This window comes from Zeus faber (assembly GCF_960531495.2).
Source record: "Zeus faber genome assembly, chromosome: 1".
Taxonomy (NCBI): Eukaryota; Metazoa; Chordata; class Actinopteri; order Zeiformes; family Zeidae; genus Zeus; species Zeus faber.
In genome coordinates, this window is record NC_137193.1 from 20,490,233 (window position 1) to 20,509,844 (window position 19,612).

The 19,612-nt window shown below is 41.3% G+C and overlaps 1 protein-coding gene across 1 annotated transcript in view; it reads left to right on the forward strand.

Moving 5' to 3' along the window:
• csmd3b (CUB and Sushi multiple domains 3b) overlaps positions 1-19,612 on the forward strand; it is a gene marked incomplete at its 5' end in the record, with an annotated part of 405,005 nt that overhangs the window by 296,730 nt on the left and 88,663 nt on the right. Inside the window, 8 exons of the mRNA XM_080014654.1 lie at positions 1,222-1,416; positions 2,894-3,032; positions 4,327-4,514; positions 5,027-5,215; positions 14,460-14,576; positions 15,430-15,645; positions 15,817-16,005; positions 19,497-19,597. Of these exons, the coding sequence (XP_079870780.1) occupies positions 1,222-1,416; positions 2,894-3,032; positions 4,327-4,514; positions 5,027-5,215; positions 14,460-14,576; positions 15,430-15,645; positions 15,817-16,005; positions 19,497-19,597 (1,334 nt within the window). The remainder of the gene's footprint in view (positions 1-1,221; positions 1,417-2,893; positions 3,033-4,326; positions 4,515-5,026; positions 5,216-14,459; positions 14,577-15,429; positions 15,646-15,816; positions 16,006-19,496; positions 19,598-19,612) is intronic.

The window sequence follows — 19,612 nt, forward strand, 5'->3', positions numbered from 1 at the left end:
CAGTGTTCATAGGCTAGGGGGCTCATTCTCAGGGTTAATGGGGGTCATTTCAATAATTCTCTATTGAGGATGGGCACAGCAGAGGGCACAAATTATCGTTTATAGCCGTTCTTCCTGGCTAGTGGCACTTTCACCCACCATCAACTGGAAGGATGGGTGGATGGGATTGGTAGGGTCGTTATAGACTTGCATTGCTTTCCTAGTTATGGCCTGGGTGCAAGGTGTTGCAGATCTAACTGTTTGGCTACCATTATTTTGCCTGCCTGGTTGACCACCTGAGTGAGTTGTTTTGGGTTTTTTTTGCATCTGCCTGAGAGGTTCCTATGAGCAGATATTAAAGGTGAGAACACTCTCGCTCAGTGACAGGTACACCATAGTCAGGGTGTGCTTGTTGGTGTTAAAACACCTGAGGAGAGCACGACGCTGCCTTACCTTCTTGTAAATGTTGTCTGTGTCGTACTGGATGGTACATTTATTGTCTATAAGGGTTCCCGGTAATGTGAAGTCAGTGACTTGCTCCACTTTCTGCCCGTTCATGCTCACCCAGCGGTTGGCATGAATCCGAATCAGAATCAGAAATACTTTAATAATCCCAGGGGGAAATTATTAAATGACGGCTCTGTGTTGCCCACTGTCTTCAACCTCCCGGACACAGCTCCTTGGTCTTGCTGACACTCAAGTCCAGGAAGCTGTCGTCAAACCAGTTGGCTCGGTGTTGGATATGCTGAGGGGTAGATGACAACCAGGGCCATATCATCAGCGTAATTGATGAGGAGGAGACCATCGCTGTTACATGTCACCTTGTTGGTATATATGGAGAACCGGAGAGGAGATAAAACACACCCCTGCTAGACCCGGGTGTTTAGGACCAAAGCCATCGGAGAGTGTCATTGATGTGGACCCGCTGGGGCCTCAGTCTGGAGAACCCCCCCAACCCACAGGACCAGGTCACTGCTGATGTTGAGGTCACGCAGGCGTCTCGGGAGGAGATGGGGCTGGACTGTGTTAAATGCTGAGAAGAAGTCCATGAAGACCACACGGACATACCATATGTGTTGGTCTTGTGTAGATGATGTGAAGATGGCCAGTGTTACTTGTTTCAAGTTATGAGTACCATTGCACTGTTGCTTTTTGTAATGTAGTGTTTATCTTGGTTGATGTAGAATGTTTGGTTTTCATTCCAATATCCCCTGAGAACATGGCCAATCCTTTCTCCCACAGCCTTCGGCCATAACGAGTGCCCGGACCCCGGCATCCCCATCAACGCTCGGCGTTTCGGAGACAGTTTCCAGCTCGGCAGCTCCGTCTCGGTGGTCTGCGAGGATGGATTCATAAAGACTCAAGGCAGCGAGACCATCTCCTGTCAGCTGGACAAAGGGAAAGTCATGTGGAGTGGACCCATACCCAAATGCGAAGGTGCATGTTCAAGGAAATGATGATGAAATGTATTATTAACCCACTTGCGTTACCTTGTCTACACAATGTTATGATTATCTCTGGAGCTAATACTGGTAAAGAGTCGTGGGGATGAAATGAAAAAAAAAAAGATGAGATGGATTATAAAACCAAACCCGAGGGTCCAGGAAAGTAATACATTTTCATTCAAATATATCAAATATACAATTTTATGAATACGGTGTGTATAAAAATATGAATTAGTTACATTTACAGTGATTTGATCCAAATTCTGTGTTTTTTTATAATAAAGGATGTACGTATATACACTTAAAATGCATATATACTGTACACCAATTGATGCTTGCGTGTGAGACTGTAAGCAACTAGGGTTAGTTATAATAATAATTATTATTATTATATTATTTTATTGATATGAACTAGAAATCAATTCTGAACTGTGTTGTTTCACACTGTGACTATCATGATGTCTTGTAACAACATTGAAGTGGAGACTTATCCCTTTTGATGTATGGTAATCCTCCACAAAATAATTCAACGAATTGATAAAAATTTGATCTATTTATTGGCTGGGACAGGGAAAGGAATATGATGGGAGATCATGCAGCCTGGGCGCATAACACTGCCTGCTCCCCATGCTCCACAGCCACTTTTCAGGTCAAAAACAAAGTATCAGGACATTTTCGGATGGTTCTGTTTTTGTTATTGCCACGCAGGTGATGAAGACCAAAGCGGGTGTGACTCTTTGTGTCTTCAATTAAATGATGCGGGTGAAATGTTTTTGAGACGAAAAGGAGGCATGGGAGGCACCTCTTGAAAAAGACAGTGAACCTATGCCTGGCTTTCACCCGCTGACAAGATCACCAGGGTTTCAAACGCGATGTCGGCATGTTTTTCAGGAGGTGGACTTAATTTTGAAAAAGTAACAACAGGGATATGCTGCACAGCATGCACTTAAAATGCTAATATTATAATTTGCACTTTTCTATAACAATATACTGTAGCTATAGATCACACAGAGGCTACCACCGCTGTTACCGTCAAATTTAATACAATCACATTGGATTTTGCTTCAGGCTATGTTATACTAATCCATTAAACTTGTTTTTGAAAGCACTATGCACTAATGTGGTAGTACTTAACTAGTACTAGTATCTACTAGAACTAAGTTAAAACGAGATAAATTCTAAGAATGGGTGATTTCAATGATGTTTTGGTTATTTCAAAATAATGATTGTTCTTGATATTAATTGTTACATTCTCATGTTGGATTTAGTTTCTTCCCATGAATTTTAACGTCATTATGGACTCCATGTTTCAAAGTGAAATGCTCTCAAATAATGCTCGGATAACGCTTTTAAAGTCAAACAAGGGTTTGCATGTTTTATGTGCACTTTTAGGGAGAAGTGTTCACTTCATCTTCTTTTTATTTTGTACATTTCTTCTCTCTCTCTCTCTCTCTCTCTCTCTCTCTCAGCACCATGTGGAGGCCACTATTCAGCGCCTAGTGGGGTGATTCTGTCCCCCGGGTGGCCTGGTTACTATAAGGATTCTCTCAGCTGTGAATGGGTCATTGAAGCAGAACCTGGACGGTCTATTAAAATCAGCTTTGACAGGTCAGTGTCTGGGCGGGTGCAGATGTTTATACAGTACAACCTCAGGACTATAATACGTTCCTTGTATGAATGTCCGGTTGGCAAGCAAGTACACTTCATCTCAACTCTACTTTAAGTTCTGAACAGATGAAAGCCAAGTTTTAATTTTCATTCACAGTAACCTTTGACAAGGCAAGAGTTTAAAACTCAGGGCGTCAGATTTGTAAAGAGGGGAGAAGCACACAGTTAAATCAGTTTGATCAGTTTCTGCTTTATTAAAGTATGGGGGTTACATATTAATCAGGCAGGCTGCCCTGGTGCTATCTCGATTGGAAGGGCCATGATAGACCCTCCAAACCATAATTCTGCCAAAACCAGGGGATATTTTAAAGTCACATATTTATAATTTGAAGTTTCTGATGTGTGCTTTAAAGTCTCCATAAAGCAAAAATAAGTGTCTGAGTTTGTCACACCATAGAAGTATAACCACCCAGCCAAATTTGAATGAAAATTTGCCAAGTATATAAAATAAGGTTTAAAAATCGTGAAAAAAAAAAAAAAAAAAGGCAGTTCCCTCTGTTCTGAGATGCGGGGGGCGTGGCCGCTAAAGATGCCGAAACCATGCCCAGTCACGTTCATCGTGTTAAAAGTTTACATTGGAGTAAATTCCAGCTAAATTCCACGTTTACATGTTCTGCTAAACCCAGTCCTGTGTGTCTAGCTGCTCACCTCAAAGCGTTGCTGTCTGGCTGAAGGTCTCCCCGCTCTCCGCTGCCCCCCTGCTGGCTCCTCGCTGCTCTCCACTGCCCTCGCCTGCTCCACGGCCTGCTAGCATGCAGCTAATGCTAACGTAGCCAAATCCGTCGACGTGACAGCACTTTATTCTTCCGGGCGTCCGTGGCATGAGTACACGGTCTCCCCGATGAGCCACATTTGATCCACATTTCAGTACTACAGCGTTCACAGTCTTTTCACATGTTTTCAGCAATTACTTTCTAACACATATAATGTGTTTGGAAACAAATCACTGAATTCACTTCACAGGGACTTTCAATTTGAAATGACTAATGATGAGGCATCTTAAACCAAAGTACTTGTCAGCAGCATGTTGTGTCAGACAAAGTGAAACTATACAAACTGGTATTAGTACCAGCAGCAAACAATGAAAATATTAATTGATTGATTGATTGATTGATTGATTGATTGATTGATTGATTGATTGATTGACATCGCTTTTCCCTGCCCTGTTCTCCTGGTTAGCATAGTAACTCTGGGGGGGGAAATACTGTGACTTTGAATATTTTCTGTCTTCCAGGTTCCAGACGGAGTTAAGTTATGACTTCCTCGAGCTGCACGATGGACCCAACCTGCTGTCCCCTCTGATCGGCTCCTTCAACGGGACGCAGGTTCCCCAGTTCCTGTTCAGCAGCACCAACTTCCTGTACCTGCTGTTCACCACCGACAACAGCCGCTCAAACGCCGGCTTCAAGATATTATATGAAAGTAAGTTTGAAATCGATTTTTGTTTATATTATTCTTTCTAAAATAATATATACAATTTGAATAGATATAGAATAATAATATATTTGTCATAAATTATTTTTATTCACATTTATTTTTATTATTTGTATGTTCCAATTAGATATAAATAAAAATATATATACAGGTACTCCTCACTTAACAAACAAGCTCCGTTCCTAGGACCAGGTCGTTAAGTGAATTGGTGGATAAGCGAGGACCCGTGTTATTTCACGGAAAGGGGGCGTGGCCATTGCAAACGCTAGTGTAGTGAAAACTGACAGACTGCGAGAACGAGACGGAGAATGGTGATGAAATTAGATGTTTACAGTGTATATAGTATATATTGTGTATAAAGTGTATATAGTATTTATAGTGTATATAGTATTTATAGTGCATATAGTGTATATATAGTATTTATAGTGTATATATATTGGATATAATATATATATAGTGTATAAAGTATATATATGTAAAACGCTTCTTTGTTTTTGCAGGCGTTACGGTGGACAGCTATTCGTGTCTGGACCCGGGAATCCCAGTGAACGGTATCCGGTACGGCCAGGACTTCTCCATCGGATCCACGGTGTCATTTGGCTGCGATTCTGGATACAGACTCAGTCACGAAGAGCCGCTAGTCTGCGAGAAGAACCACTGGTGGAGCCACTCGTTACCAACATGTGACGGTAAATAACTTCCGATAAATGATAGTAACGTAATACAATTAAATAACAACCTCATAACCGGTTTTGAATGAATGTGCTACTGATGAGCCGCAGCCTACTATACTCTCTGCTAGACGCATTTGTATTGAGGAGAAGCGACAGTGGAGCAGAGGTGATTTTTGACAGAGGCGGTTTACAAGGTGTACACCAAGGAGGTGATTAGATTTAGGGAAAGATATGCCATGTCAGAAGTTGCTGGGAATCCGACCCGGTGGCAAACATTTGGAACATTTGGAATCATTGTATATAAATTGTTCATCTTATTGCCACTGGTTTTAATTCCATGTCCCCTTTGTATAGGTGCCCCAAAACTCAGTAACTCAACGGGTCAATAGTGGGAAACTCCTTGTGTTGCCTTTAGGACCGTGGTTTGTATTTTACTTCTGAAATGGATATATACACATCTTTGGAAGAAAAAATAGCTTTTTCTTTTCCATAGCTCATCCTTGTGCACAACATGTACGTAGGTCTTTCCCATAAGTCTCCCGCTCCTGCTCTCAGAATCACACGGAGGTCTGAGCTGGGTTAGCGAGGCGATATACAGTATCAATGTAATATCATGATATGAGATTAGATATTGTTTGGTTATTCTTATTTTAGTTTTATTATCCGCATTACACATTGCTTCTGGATTCGTGTGCATATATATCTTGAAAGCACACACACACCCACACACACACACACACACACACACACACACAATTATTTGTGGCACTGTAAATGACTGGTCTATATGTATATAATATGTGTATCATATAAGAATAGAAAATATAATATAATAAAATACATGGTTGAGGGTTTGAGTACAAGTCTGCTTTCAAGCAAGCCAGGTTTTTATTGTTCTGAGCCATACAGAGTGTGGTGTTCTGTCCGCTGGTTGAGTCACACAGCGCACGGGCACACACAAACACACACACACACACACACACACACACACACATACACGTACATATACACAAACACACACACACACACACACACACTCTGACAGGCCATTTGCAGTGAGGTCTGCTGTGGCTGATAGGGGGTGATTTGAAGAGAAGATTAGAGATCTGTGTGTGTGTGTGTGTGTGTGTGTGTGTGTGTGTGTGTGTGTGTGTGTGTGCGCGTGTGTGTGTGTGTGTGTGTGTGTGCCTGTATGTGTTTGTACTGACATGCTTTTCACACGCACGCACAGGCAGCCAGCTTTTACCAGCGTGCCACCTTTCAGCTCGCTCTCTTGCGAGAGCCATAAACATAGACACAGGTCCAGGGTGTGGTTGGAGAGGGCCTGTGGTGGCTGTCACCTTGTTTCTTGCTCCTGTCCAATCAAGGAGCAGCATGGGGTGGCAGGGGTCTCACAGGAGAGGATGCGGGGCTGGAGGCGGGGGCGGGCGTGTTTGTAGCAGTGTCCCTCTCTCCCTCCGTCTCTCTTGCTCTTTTTTTAATCTGCACTTAGTGGGAGAGAGAGCGAGAGAGAGAGTGAGAGAGGGGAAGGAGACAGAGAGGGGGGCAGAGAGCTGGGACACAGACAGACAGACGGCGAGGAGGGGACAGATAAAGAGCTACGAGATAACCTACCCAAAAAAATGGTTCGGTGTGTTATAGGGAGAGAGAGAGAGAGAGAGAGAAAGAGAGAGAGAGAAAGAGAGAGAGAGAGTATTCGATTGGAGTCATTGGATCAACTTAAAACAAGGGCATAAATTTATGACATTTTTGTTTTTTAGGTTTCCCAACTTGAAACACCTTAATTTCTCAATTGTAATTTGCGAAAACCTAAAACATATCTTTGAAATCTATTTTTTCTTTTCTTTTGTTGATCCAATGACTTATTTTTTACAGTGCTGGTGGAGGAGAGATGGGGAATTGGTGAGGGAGGAGGGATGTGGAGCTGGTGGAGGAGAGAGATTGGGGTTGGTGGAGTAGGAGAGGTGGAGAACTCATAGGAGAGGAGGGTAGATGGTTAGATGATTGAGGTCAGGAGCAATGGAGAGCTGGTGGAGGAGGAGAGATGGTGGAGAAGAAGGAGGTCAGGAGAGGGGGCACGGGTCAGTGTTTGGAGGTGGGGTCTGCATCGCTGCTCTACTGCTCGTTAACCACATTTGATTCCAACACTTTGTGGGTGTGTATGTGGTCTGCACTAATTGGGTGGGGGTTGGGGTGCAGACATCGAGCAGTCGCTCTGCAGGAGTGAAGTAAAGCATGTTGCTCAATACATGGATAAATACATAGAATTATAATTCATTTCCATCCCAAAAACCTATCCTGCCCTATGATCGCATTGTATATTTTATATATTTGTCTGTTCTTGTTCTGCGCTTTTCAGCTGTTTATATTTGGCAAATTATTATTTTCTATATTTACTACATTTTACTTTTCATTCTATTTTATTTCATTTTATTATTATTATTGTATGTTTTGTCACTGTTAAGGTGTTTTTATATGCTTACCGTCTGCAGGTACGCGCAAATAATTACCGTGGCGAAATTCCTCGTTCATGTAAATGCATCTGGCTGAATAAAGTTATTCTGATTCTGATTCTGCTCTAATCTGATTGGTCGGAAATAATCTCTTTAGATGACCAATGTAATGATATAATGAGTTGACATAATGATGATAATGAGGCATCCGTCAGTAGATCTTCTTTCATCTCCATACAGTAAAAATAATTAGTGGGCCTTTATTTATTTATTGATTTCTTTGTTTATTTTGTTTTTGTTCATTTTTTTCTTATTATTTGACTAGTTTTTAGACTTTAATCAATTAATTGATTTTGTACATTAACTAGTAAAATAGTGTTAGTTATTCTGCTTTTGATGACCCCTTAAGAAAGAGCATATATACAAAGACACATCTTTAGATGTATATACAATTTGTGTACATTTTTATATTTGTCCCTCTGTGTATTTACATACATATATAAATTCACTGCATTTTTTTCAGATATTCCAATCATCTGCAATGAGCCTGAAATAGTTTTGTGGCATGTTTAATAATTAATGCCCACGTGTGTATGTGCTTGTTTATTTGTTGGTGTGTATACTGTATGTAGGCGCACATGCATTTTTAACTTGCAAACCTGACCACGAACATATTATGTTCATGGTGCATGCACCTTATCGTGAGTTGTAGTGCATGCGTTGCAGAAGTACTGTATGTCTTTGTGGTTGTCTGCATACATGAATGTATCAGCAGCTCAGAGTGTGTGCCTGTGTGTGTGTGTGTGTGTGTGTGTGTGTGTGTGTGTGCGTGTGTGCGTGCGTGCGTGCGTGCGTGCGTGCGTGCGTGCGTGCGTGCGTGCGTGCGTGCGTGCGTGCGTGCGTGCGCGACTCACACACAGACTTGTTATGTCTTTTTACGCTTGTGTAGTGTGAGAATTCTCTTCTTGTGGAGATGTTGAAAGTCAAAAATCTGCAGTAGTGACACGCCTCTTTCATTGTTGGGAATTGATCGCGCAGGCTGCCTTTTCAAGATGCCGGCATTGTTTGTAATATGTTTTCGACTATATTTGCAGCAAATTTTCAGCTCGTTCCCAAACTGACTCACTGGTTCCAAGACAGACACCTGGTTGATAACTCAGACACTCGGTTCGATTATTTGGAAACAGAGAGGTGCCCGTACTCTCAATGGAAGTGTTTGGAAGTGGGAAGTAGTGTGGAAGTAGTTGCTGACAGGCAAGTGTTCCTTATCACACGGCAACAAAACTACATTTTGAGTCAAATTGTGCGTTGCACCTTGTGAGACTCCTCTGAGGCGCTACTGTACTCACATGGTCCTCACATCATTAGCCTCTAACCTAGAATCCGTGAATCAATCTGAATTTATGTAAGATAAAAATGCTCTATGAACCTGATTGGGCTACAACATTGCATTAATATTGTATCAAGGAAGCTTAACTCATCATTTTCTAATGGCTTTTTTTCATACATATGAAAGACAACTGTAGTAAACAAGTTTGGATAATACATGTGGTCTGGTGCTTTGTAAGTGTGACCAAAGAGCATACAAATCTAAATGCATTGTTTGCCCTTCTTCTTTGTCTTTTCCCAGCTTTTTTCTCGTGAAAAGAAAAACAATATTTAACACCCCGTTTGGATTTCTGTGCTTTGAAATGTTGTTTTTAAACTGTATTTTGGGAAATAAGAACAACATCATTTTTACTTTCGCTGAGAGAAAAACATCTCAAATAACCAACAGACATACAACAATAGTAGACAGCGACAGATGTATTTTTTAAACAATGAATAAAACATAAATAGGGGGAACACATGAAATGATTCAAAACTGACGGTTGAAACAATGAAACATATTTTAAGGGTTTGAGGATGATTGTGGTTTCAAAAGACCCCTTTCCCGCTGCAGTCATTGGCGGCGGTAAATGGGTGTGTAGTCGCTAGGTCGCAGCAGAGGGTTTGACGACATGTGCTCTACCCATTCCAGAGCTGCGCCTTGGGCTGTAGATATTCCTCTATTCTATTCACATTTGTATGATTTATTATTTTTAATATTCTAATATATATTCAAATTGTTAATGCTCATATTTAGAACTGGGGGACATATTGCACGGCGAGGCCGCGGCTCCGTAATAACCCCAAGCCAATGTGAGCCCAATCCGAAGGCAAAGCACAAATAGTGGGTTTCCACCAATATCTATTTTGAAACAAATATTTTTTTAAATTATTTGTTTTCGAGAAGAAAAAAAAAACATCATTTTGAAAAATGGCGAGGCCAATCCGAACGGTGCTGCTCTGCTACAAAGACAAGAAACTGAAACAGGTCTAATCTCTAAGGAGACAGGTCCTTATATTCTCAAATTAATACAATTAATACAGTTCAATTTTACCTCGTAAAAATGTCACTCAGATCCTAGATCCGATGACGTCGTTCTGCATAAAGCGAGTGGACGGGGAGAGGTAGAACTGGTGGTTTAGGGTTATTGCCCCGGGCGCACCTCCGCCCACCTCCGCCTGGTCGGTCGGGTGTATATTGACTCGTTTATATACTGTATTTGTTGCCTCGTTTATTTATTTCAGGATTTATTTCATAGGCATATTTATTTTTTTGTGTGCTACGTCCACATCCATCCTCTTTGTGCGCACAAGTGAATGAGCTTTGTCCGCGCGTCGCTGCGTGCGCTGCTTCTCCGTCCATTGTGCTCCGGTGCGGACCAGGAGACTTCTGCTGGGCTGTCCCTTGCCCCGTCTATTCCGGCATTATCAAGGCATGTGTGAAATGGCGCAAGACAGAAATGTTCCTGAATGTAGCTGCATGTGTGAATAGGACTTGATCTTGAAAATGAAACTTAAATAATAGACGCGCGCGCACACACACGCACACACACACATGCACACTGCATCTAAATAACAGTGTGCCATTCTCATCTAGTTCCATACTGTGTTGAATAAAATAAACCCACATCTCTGAGAAACATCCCTCTGTGTTCTCTGGGATGATTGAATGAGCTTGAGACAATGAATGAGGAAAAAAAAAGTTTTCTTTATTATAGAAAATATGTGTTTCGGAGGTGATAATGTACATGATAGTAATGTTAACAATAGGGATGTGACAGTATTATTATAATGTCCACGGTATGATAATCATACTACTCAATATTACGATTCTCGGTATATCACAGCGTCAGGTCTTATGTCTGTCTGTCTGGATCTAAATATATACATATTTAGAATATTTCAGATATTTTGGAGAGGGTATTTCAAGATTCAAGATTCCTTTGAGTGTACATTTTGTTTGCACTTAATGGGCCCAAACATGCAAACACACCCCACTCACGAAAAAATTGAGTGGAGCAATCGGCCCTCTTTCACTGAGAATCGTCCATATTGCTCAATCAGTGACCAAATGACTCGATTTGTGCAGGACAAAATATATTTATATTTTGTGAAAAATGAAAATGAAAACATTCAGTCTGTATATAAATCTATTTAAAAATACTTGTCTTATCAAATGTGTGTCGGGGTAAATTTATTAATGCATTGATAATTATTACTTTATTCCATGAAGTAAACAGTGTCATGTTCGATTTAACAAACCAAATGACATGAAAATCAATCCGGAATTAAGCGAGTTTCAGACCTGTAGTTCATTTGCTTTGTCCCGATTCAGGGAATAATATGTTCCAGTGTTGCACTTGGACCTTAGATCGGTAAATTAAATTCAATCAAACTGGACCTTAAACCTTAAACACTGCAACGCTTAACAGCGGACCAAAACGTCTAAACAAACGCTGCGCGCTTGCAAACGAAAAACAAAACTGCACGATGTAAGTTTCCTAAATTTCTCAATCGCTAACTTCTCTTATTTTGCTTATTTTCAGTTATAGACTCGAGAAACGTTCTACTTTCCCTCTCCTTCCTATCTGACCGGGCTTTTACGCACGGAGAAGTCCGGTTGACCGCGGGTCCGAGCGGTCGGCAACATGGTGGCGTTAATGGTGAACAGTGTTACCTTTTTATAGATCATTTATTTCAAATAATGTAGTTCTGAACTCCCTTTAAAGCCCAGAGTCGCGTATGATAAGCGGACCTGGCAACTCTGGTGTGTACCTGCTGTTGCAAACTTTATGACATAATTAGAAGATAACGTTATACTCGTAATATAAAATTATCATAACTACATACCATAAAAAAGATCATAGTAATAAAATAAATATAAATATAATGCAGCTTGTGCACGGTGATGATTTGAATTGTGGATAGACCTCAATATGCATTAGGAGACGCGGCTGCCCCGTAGCAATATGCAGGCCCGGCGCCAGGATGAAGTGGCTGCGGGAGCAGTTAAAAATGGTGAGGAGGCAAATCTTTTGGTACAGTAAAACAGTAGGTTTTCATCCCGCTTTGCCTACCTCTGCATTTATTTTCATCCGGGTTTTAGTGGGAAGGAATGAGGCAATAACCCCTCTCCCGAAATGATTCTTTATAATCACGGCAGGAGAATAACGGAGCAACTATGGTGTTTTAATGAGTCGAACACTCCAGGATAAATGACTTTATTGAGCCGGGAGGAAAAAGAAGACGACAAAGTCCAGACGAGCAGGCAGTGGATTCATTTTTTTTGGCAAGATATGAATATTGTCACATTATCACCACGGTAAGAATTTGAGTTGCGCTCGTTAAAAAGGGGACACATTTAATTAGCGTTATATGGTTTATTAATGATTCAAATAATTATTAATTATTATATATTTAATTATTATAATATGTAAACATTGAATGATGGTTGTTTACGGGGCACCACTCTTGTCTATTACCAAGAGAAAATAATACAAACCAAATGAACTATAATTAATCAGTCTCAGAAACAATAGTGAGGTGGGAAGTTATGTGACTTAAAATAATAAAACGAGAAGCGCTGAGGGGATAGTTGACTACTCTAAAGGGGACATTCATTTCATTTGACACATCAACCGGGTGAACTGATTCCGTCCTCCCATGACTTCCGGGTTGGACAGCGGCCGAAAAACAAAAAAATAAATCAAATTATGTGACGCTGCAAAACTGCAAGGTCTGGTGATAAAAAATAAAAGGAGGGAAAAAACAAAACCCAGTTCTGCAGCTGGGACGGGGGCCAGGCTTGTTCAGTCAAATTTAAGATGAAAGCAAACTTTAGCGAAACAATGACTTAGAGGAAAGAAATAAAGATGTAGAAATAAAATATTTTTCTTTTAAAAGTTGTCACTGCAAGGAGGACCAGCCTATTCCATACCTGGTCGAAGGCTCCTCATAAACCCTTAGACCGAGGAAATGATTAAAATGCCGATGGAGGCGGAGTTTTGCGTTACCTTCCTTTCTTTTAGCCAGCATTTAATTCTTTCTAACCAGTGAATACAATTTCTCCCACGCAAAAAGTCACATATCTTCACACTACACTATGTTCAAACACATTCATGATTTCAAAACAAACTCTTGTGACAATGTTTACATACAAACAAAATTTTTAATAAAAAGAAGCACATGGTTCAGGCATCGGCCATCTTTCACAACCATTCTCTCAGTCACATAACACTGCTGAACGCGTTCTCATGGGTCGAGTCCAAACAAAAAAGTCCAAAGTCCAAAAAGTCGGTATTGGTGGACTTGGTGTCAGCTGTCGGCGCTGAATGCTGTTTGTGCAGCGGGGAAAAAGGGCCTCGTGACCGCAGAGGTGTTGCTGTACATTTTCAGCAGCATTTTCTGACAGCAGCCGTCAGAAAATGTGACAGTCTCACATTACGGTGGTCACAGATTAGGGTGTAACACAGGAATAGATGGGGCAAGGAACAGTCACCCGGTCCGCAGAGCGACGCACGGACAAAGCTCATTCACTTGTGAATCCACAAAGAGGATGGATGTGGACGTAGCACACAAATAAATAAATATGCCTCTGAAATAAATCCTGAAATAAATAAACGAGGCAACAAATATATAAATGAGTAAATATACGCCCGACGGACCGGGCAATAACCCTAACCAACAGTTCTACCTCTCCCTGTCCGTTCACTTTATGCAGAATGACGATGATGAAAGTCTAGGGTCTGAGGGGTATTATTAAGAAGTAAAAGAATAAAACGTATAGAATGTAAAGAATATAAAGACCTGTCTCGATAGAGACCCAACGTGTTTCTTTGCAGCCGAGCGCCACGGTTCAGATCGCCTTGTTTCACAAACAAATCATTTTTCAAAATATTACTCACACATAGCCCCATGCAGGAACTGTTCCAGAACATTGCTGGGAAAGACTGCATGTGTGAAGGGGATAGATACTGCACCAGTCCTGTCTGGACTGCTTCACATGTGCCACCTGGTGGTGGTTGGTGCACACTACAGCTAGTTTTTAGTTGTTTTTTTTTCCCCCAAAAAATCCTAGCGCCTCTGTCAATGCCAGCGCACCGCAGCATCAAAGCCACGGCAATCGCGTCTTGTGAATCAAGCAACATCTATAATTCTCGGTGGTATTAAGTTTATTTTTATTTAGGAGCGATGTGTCACCCGCTTCTAACCAGGTCTAACCTGGAAGGTCTGCACTACGAGCACAAAATGGAGTCTATTAAGAGGTCCCACGGGAACTAAGTCAGCCCTGACGGCAGCCCTCATCCCTCTCCCCTCTGTCTGTCACTCTTTCCCTTTACCCTCACACCGCTGTGATGTCTAGAGCTCTCCGCCCCCTGTCCAAAACCATCCGCTAACTCTGAACTTTCTCTTCGTCTTCTGCTTCCGTCTGGGTCCAGCGCTGTGCGGAGGTGATGTAAGGGGACCCTGGGGCACCATCCTGAGCCCTGGCTACCCAGACAGCTACCCCTCATCCCTCAACTGCACCTGGACGGTGGAAGTCAGCCATGGGAAAGGTAATGGCAGCTCAAACAGCCACGCTTATTAGCAGGGACAGTGGGAAAAATTGGGTCGTCAGTAACCCCCCCCACACACACACACACACACACACAGGGTTGAGCACTACTGTACATGTGTGCATGAAATACAGATTGATCAAACTGTTAAAGAGAAAGAAAGAAATAAGGTTAAGTAAGATAGTACTTTATACATTCATTCTTCAGGTGAAGCAGAAGAAGTTGGCAGAACAGTGGCAGTTAAAAAGTGATGAAAATAAAAATTTAACAAATATTAGAGCACATCTACGCAGAAGTTAATAGATGAATAATAGTTTGGCTGTTTTTATAGATGACAGAGGACTCTAAGTGGGTTTTGGCTGGTCCCTTACTTTCTATTTAAAACCATGTATATTTCATTGAACAACAAATGAAGTTAAGGGGGAAACATTTGTTATTTATTATTTTAAATGTCAACAGTGTTTAAAGGTGTATTTGCTACGTTGACATTGTTGATAACACTGAAACTGTTCATGGCCGTATATCCAAAGATGACCCAATGTACGTACCCGTGTGCAAATTAATTTGCCATTCTGATTTCTATTTTGCAATATGTATTCCATAGCACAAAGTAACATTCTTGCATTAAAAAAATACTTTGGAATGAATATATCAAAAGAGCAGCTGTTCCCTACAGCACCACCAGATGAAAGTTATTACTGGATTATTTCTGAATGTATTAACAAAGGTCCTCTCTTCTTAACAAGCCTCTGATGTCCCCCCCGCCGCTCTGCTTCCCTCTGTTTTGAATCCGTCCTTCTTCCCCCTCTCTCTATTTCTGTCTGGCACTTCCGCTCGTACACTTTGCAAACAGGAGTCCAGTTTCAATTTAATTCCTTCCATCTCGAGGATCAACACGACTACCTCCTGGTTACTGAGAACGGGAGTTTCCTGCCACCGCTGGCTCGCCTCACCGGCAACGAGTTGCCTAGCAACATCAACGCCGGTCTCTATGGCAACTTCAAAGCCAAGCTGCGATTTATCTCAGACTTCTCCATTTCGTATGAGGGGTTTAACATAAGTTTCTCCGGTAAATACTCTTTGCAACTTTATTCTTTATGGTTTCTGTGTTGATGGGATTTTATCTTGATCTGTTCAATCAATTTGGAGAGTAACATATTTTTCTGCACACAGTGACAATATCAGACTATAAAGGAATAGTTGTCAAAGTTTTCATGTGTTGAAACCTTGTTCCTGACAGAATACACATTGGAGCCATGCGAGGACCCTGGGATGCCTCGGTTTGGAAGAAGGAACGGCTACAGTTTTGGCATTGGAGACACGCTCACCTTTTCCTGCAACATGGGTTACCGCCTAGAGGGGGCTCCGGAGTTGATCTGTCTCGGAGGAGGCCGGAGAATGTGGAGCTCTCCTCTGCCTAGATGCGTTGGTATGTAGTTACTTTTACTACAATGAAAATTACTCATAGTAACTCTACTTTTATTATGATTACTTTTTTTTTTTTTTTTTGCATTGGTAGTGCCTGATCTAAGTACTTTTGATAAATAATACCATAAGGATGGGCATAAAATATCAAATGTACTTGAGTGCTTTCTCTTGTTCTTGTTGTTAATTGTGTGTATATATATATATAAAATATATATATATATATATAGGGGCTAAAACATTTTAGCCCTTTAATTTTAATAAAGAAATTCCATTAGTTGGATAAACTAAGCCTAAGACAGTAGTTGTTCCCGACTCAGTCGTTGTTTTTATTCATTCACAATGAACGGATCGCTGACGAGTGGAAAATAAAAAGTGTGAAAGTGGACGAGAAGTGGCAGAATTTAGAATAAAGTGGCTCGCATCAGCGTCAATATGAATGAGGTGGACTATTTCATCAAAAATCCATTTTCTTGTTTTATAATAAGAAACTGTCAGTTTGACGAAGGTTCAAGCGCTACAGAGACACAACAATTTGAAAGGAAACACAGGTCTACAGGGTGCGGATTGTATTAAATGTTGTGGACACATGATCATTACATCAAGGTGTATTTCTGGGCAATGCACCTCGATGTAATGAGGTGTATTGTTGTGCTTAGTTGAGCAGTTCTCTTGATCAGATAGACATTTGGCTGATCACCTGTTAGTCACAGGTGGCTCAGTGCACGTCAAAGACCATTTTGTATCAAAACAAATAAAGCGCTTCGAGCCGCACTAGTGTGCACCTGGGTAAGTGGGTTTTAGAGACAGAACACTCATACTTCCACTGCTGTAGCATGTCAATGTGGGTGTTCATTAAAGTACTGCTACATGCACAAATATCAAAAGTGGAAACTTGAAGAAGAATGTCATAGTTGTCGGAAAAAGAAAAATGTCAGGGTGTCTTTTAAAATGATTCAAGCGTCACCTCGACTTGCCTGAAAAACAGTTTTCAATCATTCCTTTTGTCCACTTTTTATGAATGCAACCGATGGGATGAGGTCAAAATAACAAATGACACAAAACTCCATTAGTGAGTTTCACAATGCAGTCGGTAAAAATATTAGTGAGAGATCCAGCATTTATCAGGCGGTGGCTATGGCATTTTACCGTCACTTTGCCTTAAATTCAACCACTTCAAATTGTCATCATCACAACTTAACATTATAAGGTGTTGTCCTTGACGTCCCTTTGGTCCAGGCAAGGTATTTTAATAATAACTCCAATTGTATGAGCCGTGTTGACATGATGACACAGAAAGAATGAAGTCGATCATTACCAATCTTTATTGTTATTGATATTGTTTGCTTATCATCTTTCAAAACAGCAATAAAACTTGAAGATACGTTTTCTGACGTGTAAGCATAGAGTACATACTGTAAATACAAAATAATTGGAGTCTGCACTTACATCATTATCATTGAACATATTCATTGTTTTTAATTGGTGGTGTCCGAGCAACTGTAAGGCCTCTTATTAATATACTTTATAAGTGTCGGTCAACTTCAATGTTATCAACTGTCATTTTTCATGTCATTGGAATTAGAGTGTTTATAGCAACAATAATGGGTAGTTATGGGCACACAAAAGGTGTACAATTTCACAGTGATTGGGATTCATAACACAGATCAATCAAGGACACCAAGTAAAGTTTTATGAATCTGCTCAAAAAAACAAAACTGCGTGAACACATCTCTGCCCGTACGCATGGAGAGAGGTTCTGGGGATCTGTACTGTATCTGCACAGCCTGGTTCTCAGTCGTGGAGTTACACCATCACATGAAACGAAAGGGGGGCTACAATTCCGGATTCACTGGACATTTTGGGGGGGGTTCGTGTTTGTGGTCTAATGAACCGCTTGTTTCCCCCCTGGAGATCAAAGATGCTTTTTTTTTTTATATCATTTCTTGAGAGTGTTTAGAAGAAAACCTGCCAATGATTTGGGCCTGGTGTCTGCTGAGTAACGCTGCTTATCCAGAAGATCAAACATGTCTGCAGCCTGCCTCCTCTGCGCCGCGGCTACAAGCTTAGCACATTGATAATGAGCCTGGTGTTAGTACTACTGCCAAAGGAGGTGGGAGGAGGGGATCGCCAAACAGACTGGGGGAGGAGATGGCATAAAAGAGGGAGTAGAGGGAAGGAAAGATGAGAGAAGTGGCAGAAAGAGGTGGAGAGGAAAAGGTGGTGTCATCAGAGAAAAGAGTAAAAAGAAGAAAGTGGGCAGGAGATTAAAAAAAAGTGGGACTGAAGGTAATGGCAATATGGATGAGTGTTTCATAAGGGAAAAGGGAGAAAAGAGAGAGGGGGAGAGAGAGAGAGAGAAAAAGAGAGAGAGGGAGATACAGAGGGAAAAGAGAGTGACTGGAAAGCTAATTTTCTAAATGGAAACTGTGGCGGAGTGATTTATTGATGATATGACAGCTGTAATATTACTATTACACCCTCAGAGACAGAGTTGAAAGAGAAAGAAGGGAGGAAGGCAATGCAAAAGAGAGAGGCAGAGGGCGAAAGACGTAAAAGTATGATGAGATCCAGAGAGAATCCGGAGGTGAATAAATTGCCCTGTTTTCTTGCCCCTTCCTCTCGTCCTCTGTAATAGTGAGCGGCACGTAACACCGTTGATGAACGCACACAAGCACGACAAACGGTCATGCACTTATCCATATATAACTCCAGATGTGTTCCAAAATATCTTCCCCAGATTCAGACAAGGAGATCAATAGCAGTTTCATCCTTGTGGATCCAGTACCAGGATAATCAAGGGATAATCACAGGCTGCATACTAACTGTGTTTGCTCAATGGGGGGGTTCAACTAGCCCAGCTCCTGTGAAGTTAGGGACGTGCACCCTCCAGCATCCCAAAAACCGCATCGCAAAAGTTATTTAAGCAATTATATCTTGCGTCTCTGGCGATTAACAAAAAAACAACCTAAAAAAGAGATCTCAGCTGTTTTAAATGCAGCCGCTTTCTGAACTTCTGACGACACATAACCTATTATCCATCCCAGTTACTTGTCGACACCCTGAGATAAAGTTGGTATTGATCTTCTCGTCCGGCGCGCATACAAAACACGAGAATTACCCCAAAAAAGTGGAGTATCCCTCTATGACTGTTGTTGGGCCATTTTTACCCTGCATAATTTTAATAACTAAGACCAAGCGTACGTAAATGCACACCTGTCATATTCGTAAAAAGTTGTACAAATGCAAAATCCGTGCAATAAAGAAAGGGGGCGAAACGACGGAAGGAGAGGGTCAAAAATCGCCAGTGGTTTCAAATATTTCATTTGGTATAACACAGTAATTTATTGTTCCACCGCATATACTTGTCACTTGGCTTTATTACACTGCGTTTAGAGCGACGCCCCCGTGGGCCACTGTGACCGAACAATATGTTGCGCCGTTCAACTACTTTCACTCTCTGATTCCTCCAAATCTCTCTCTCCCTCTCCCCAGCCGAGTGTGGTTCCTCAGTGGTGAACAATGAAGGGATTCTTCTGTCGCCCAACTACCCCATGAACTACGACAACAACCATGAATGCATCTACAGCATCCAGGTAATGGAGGACCTT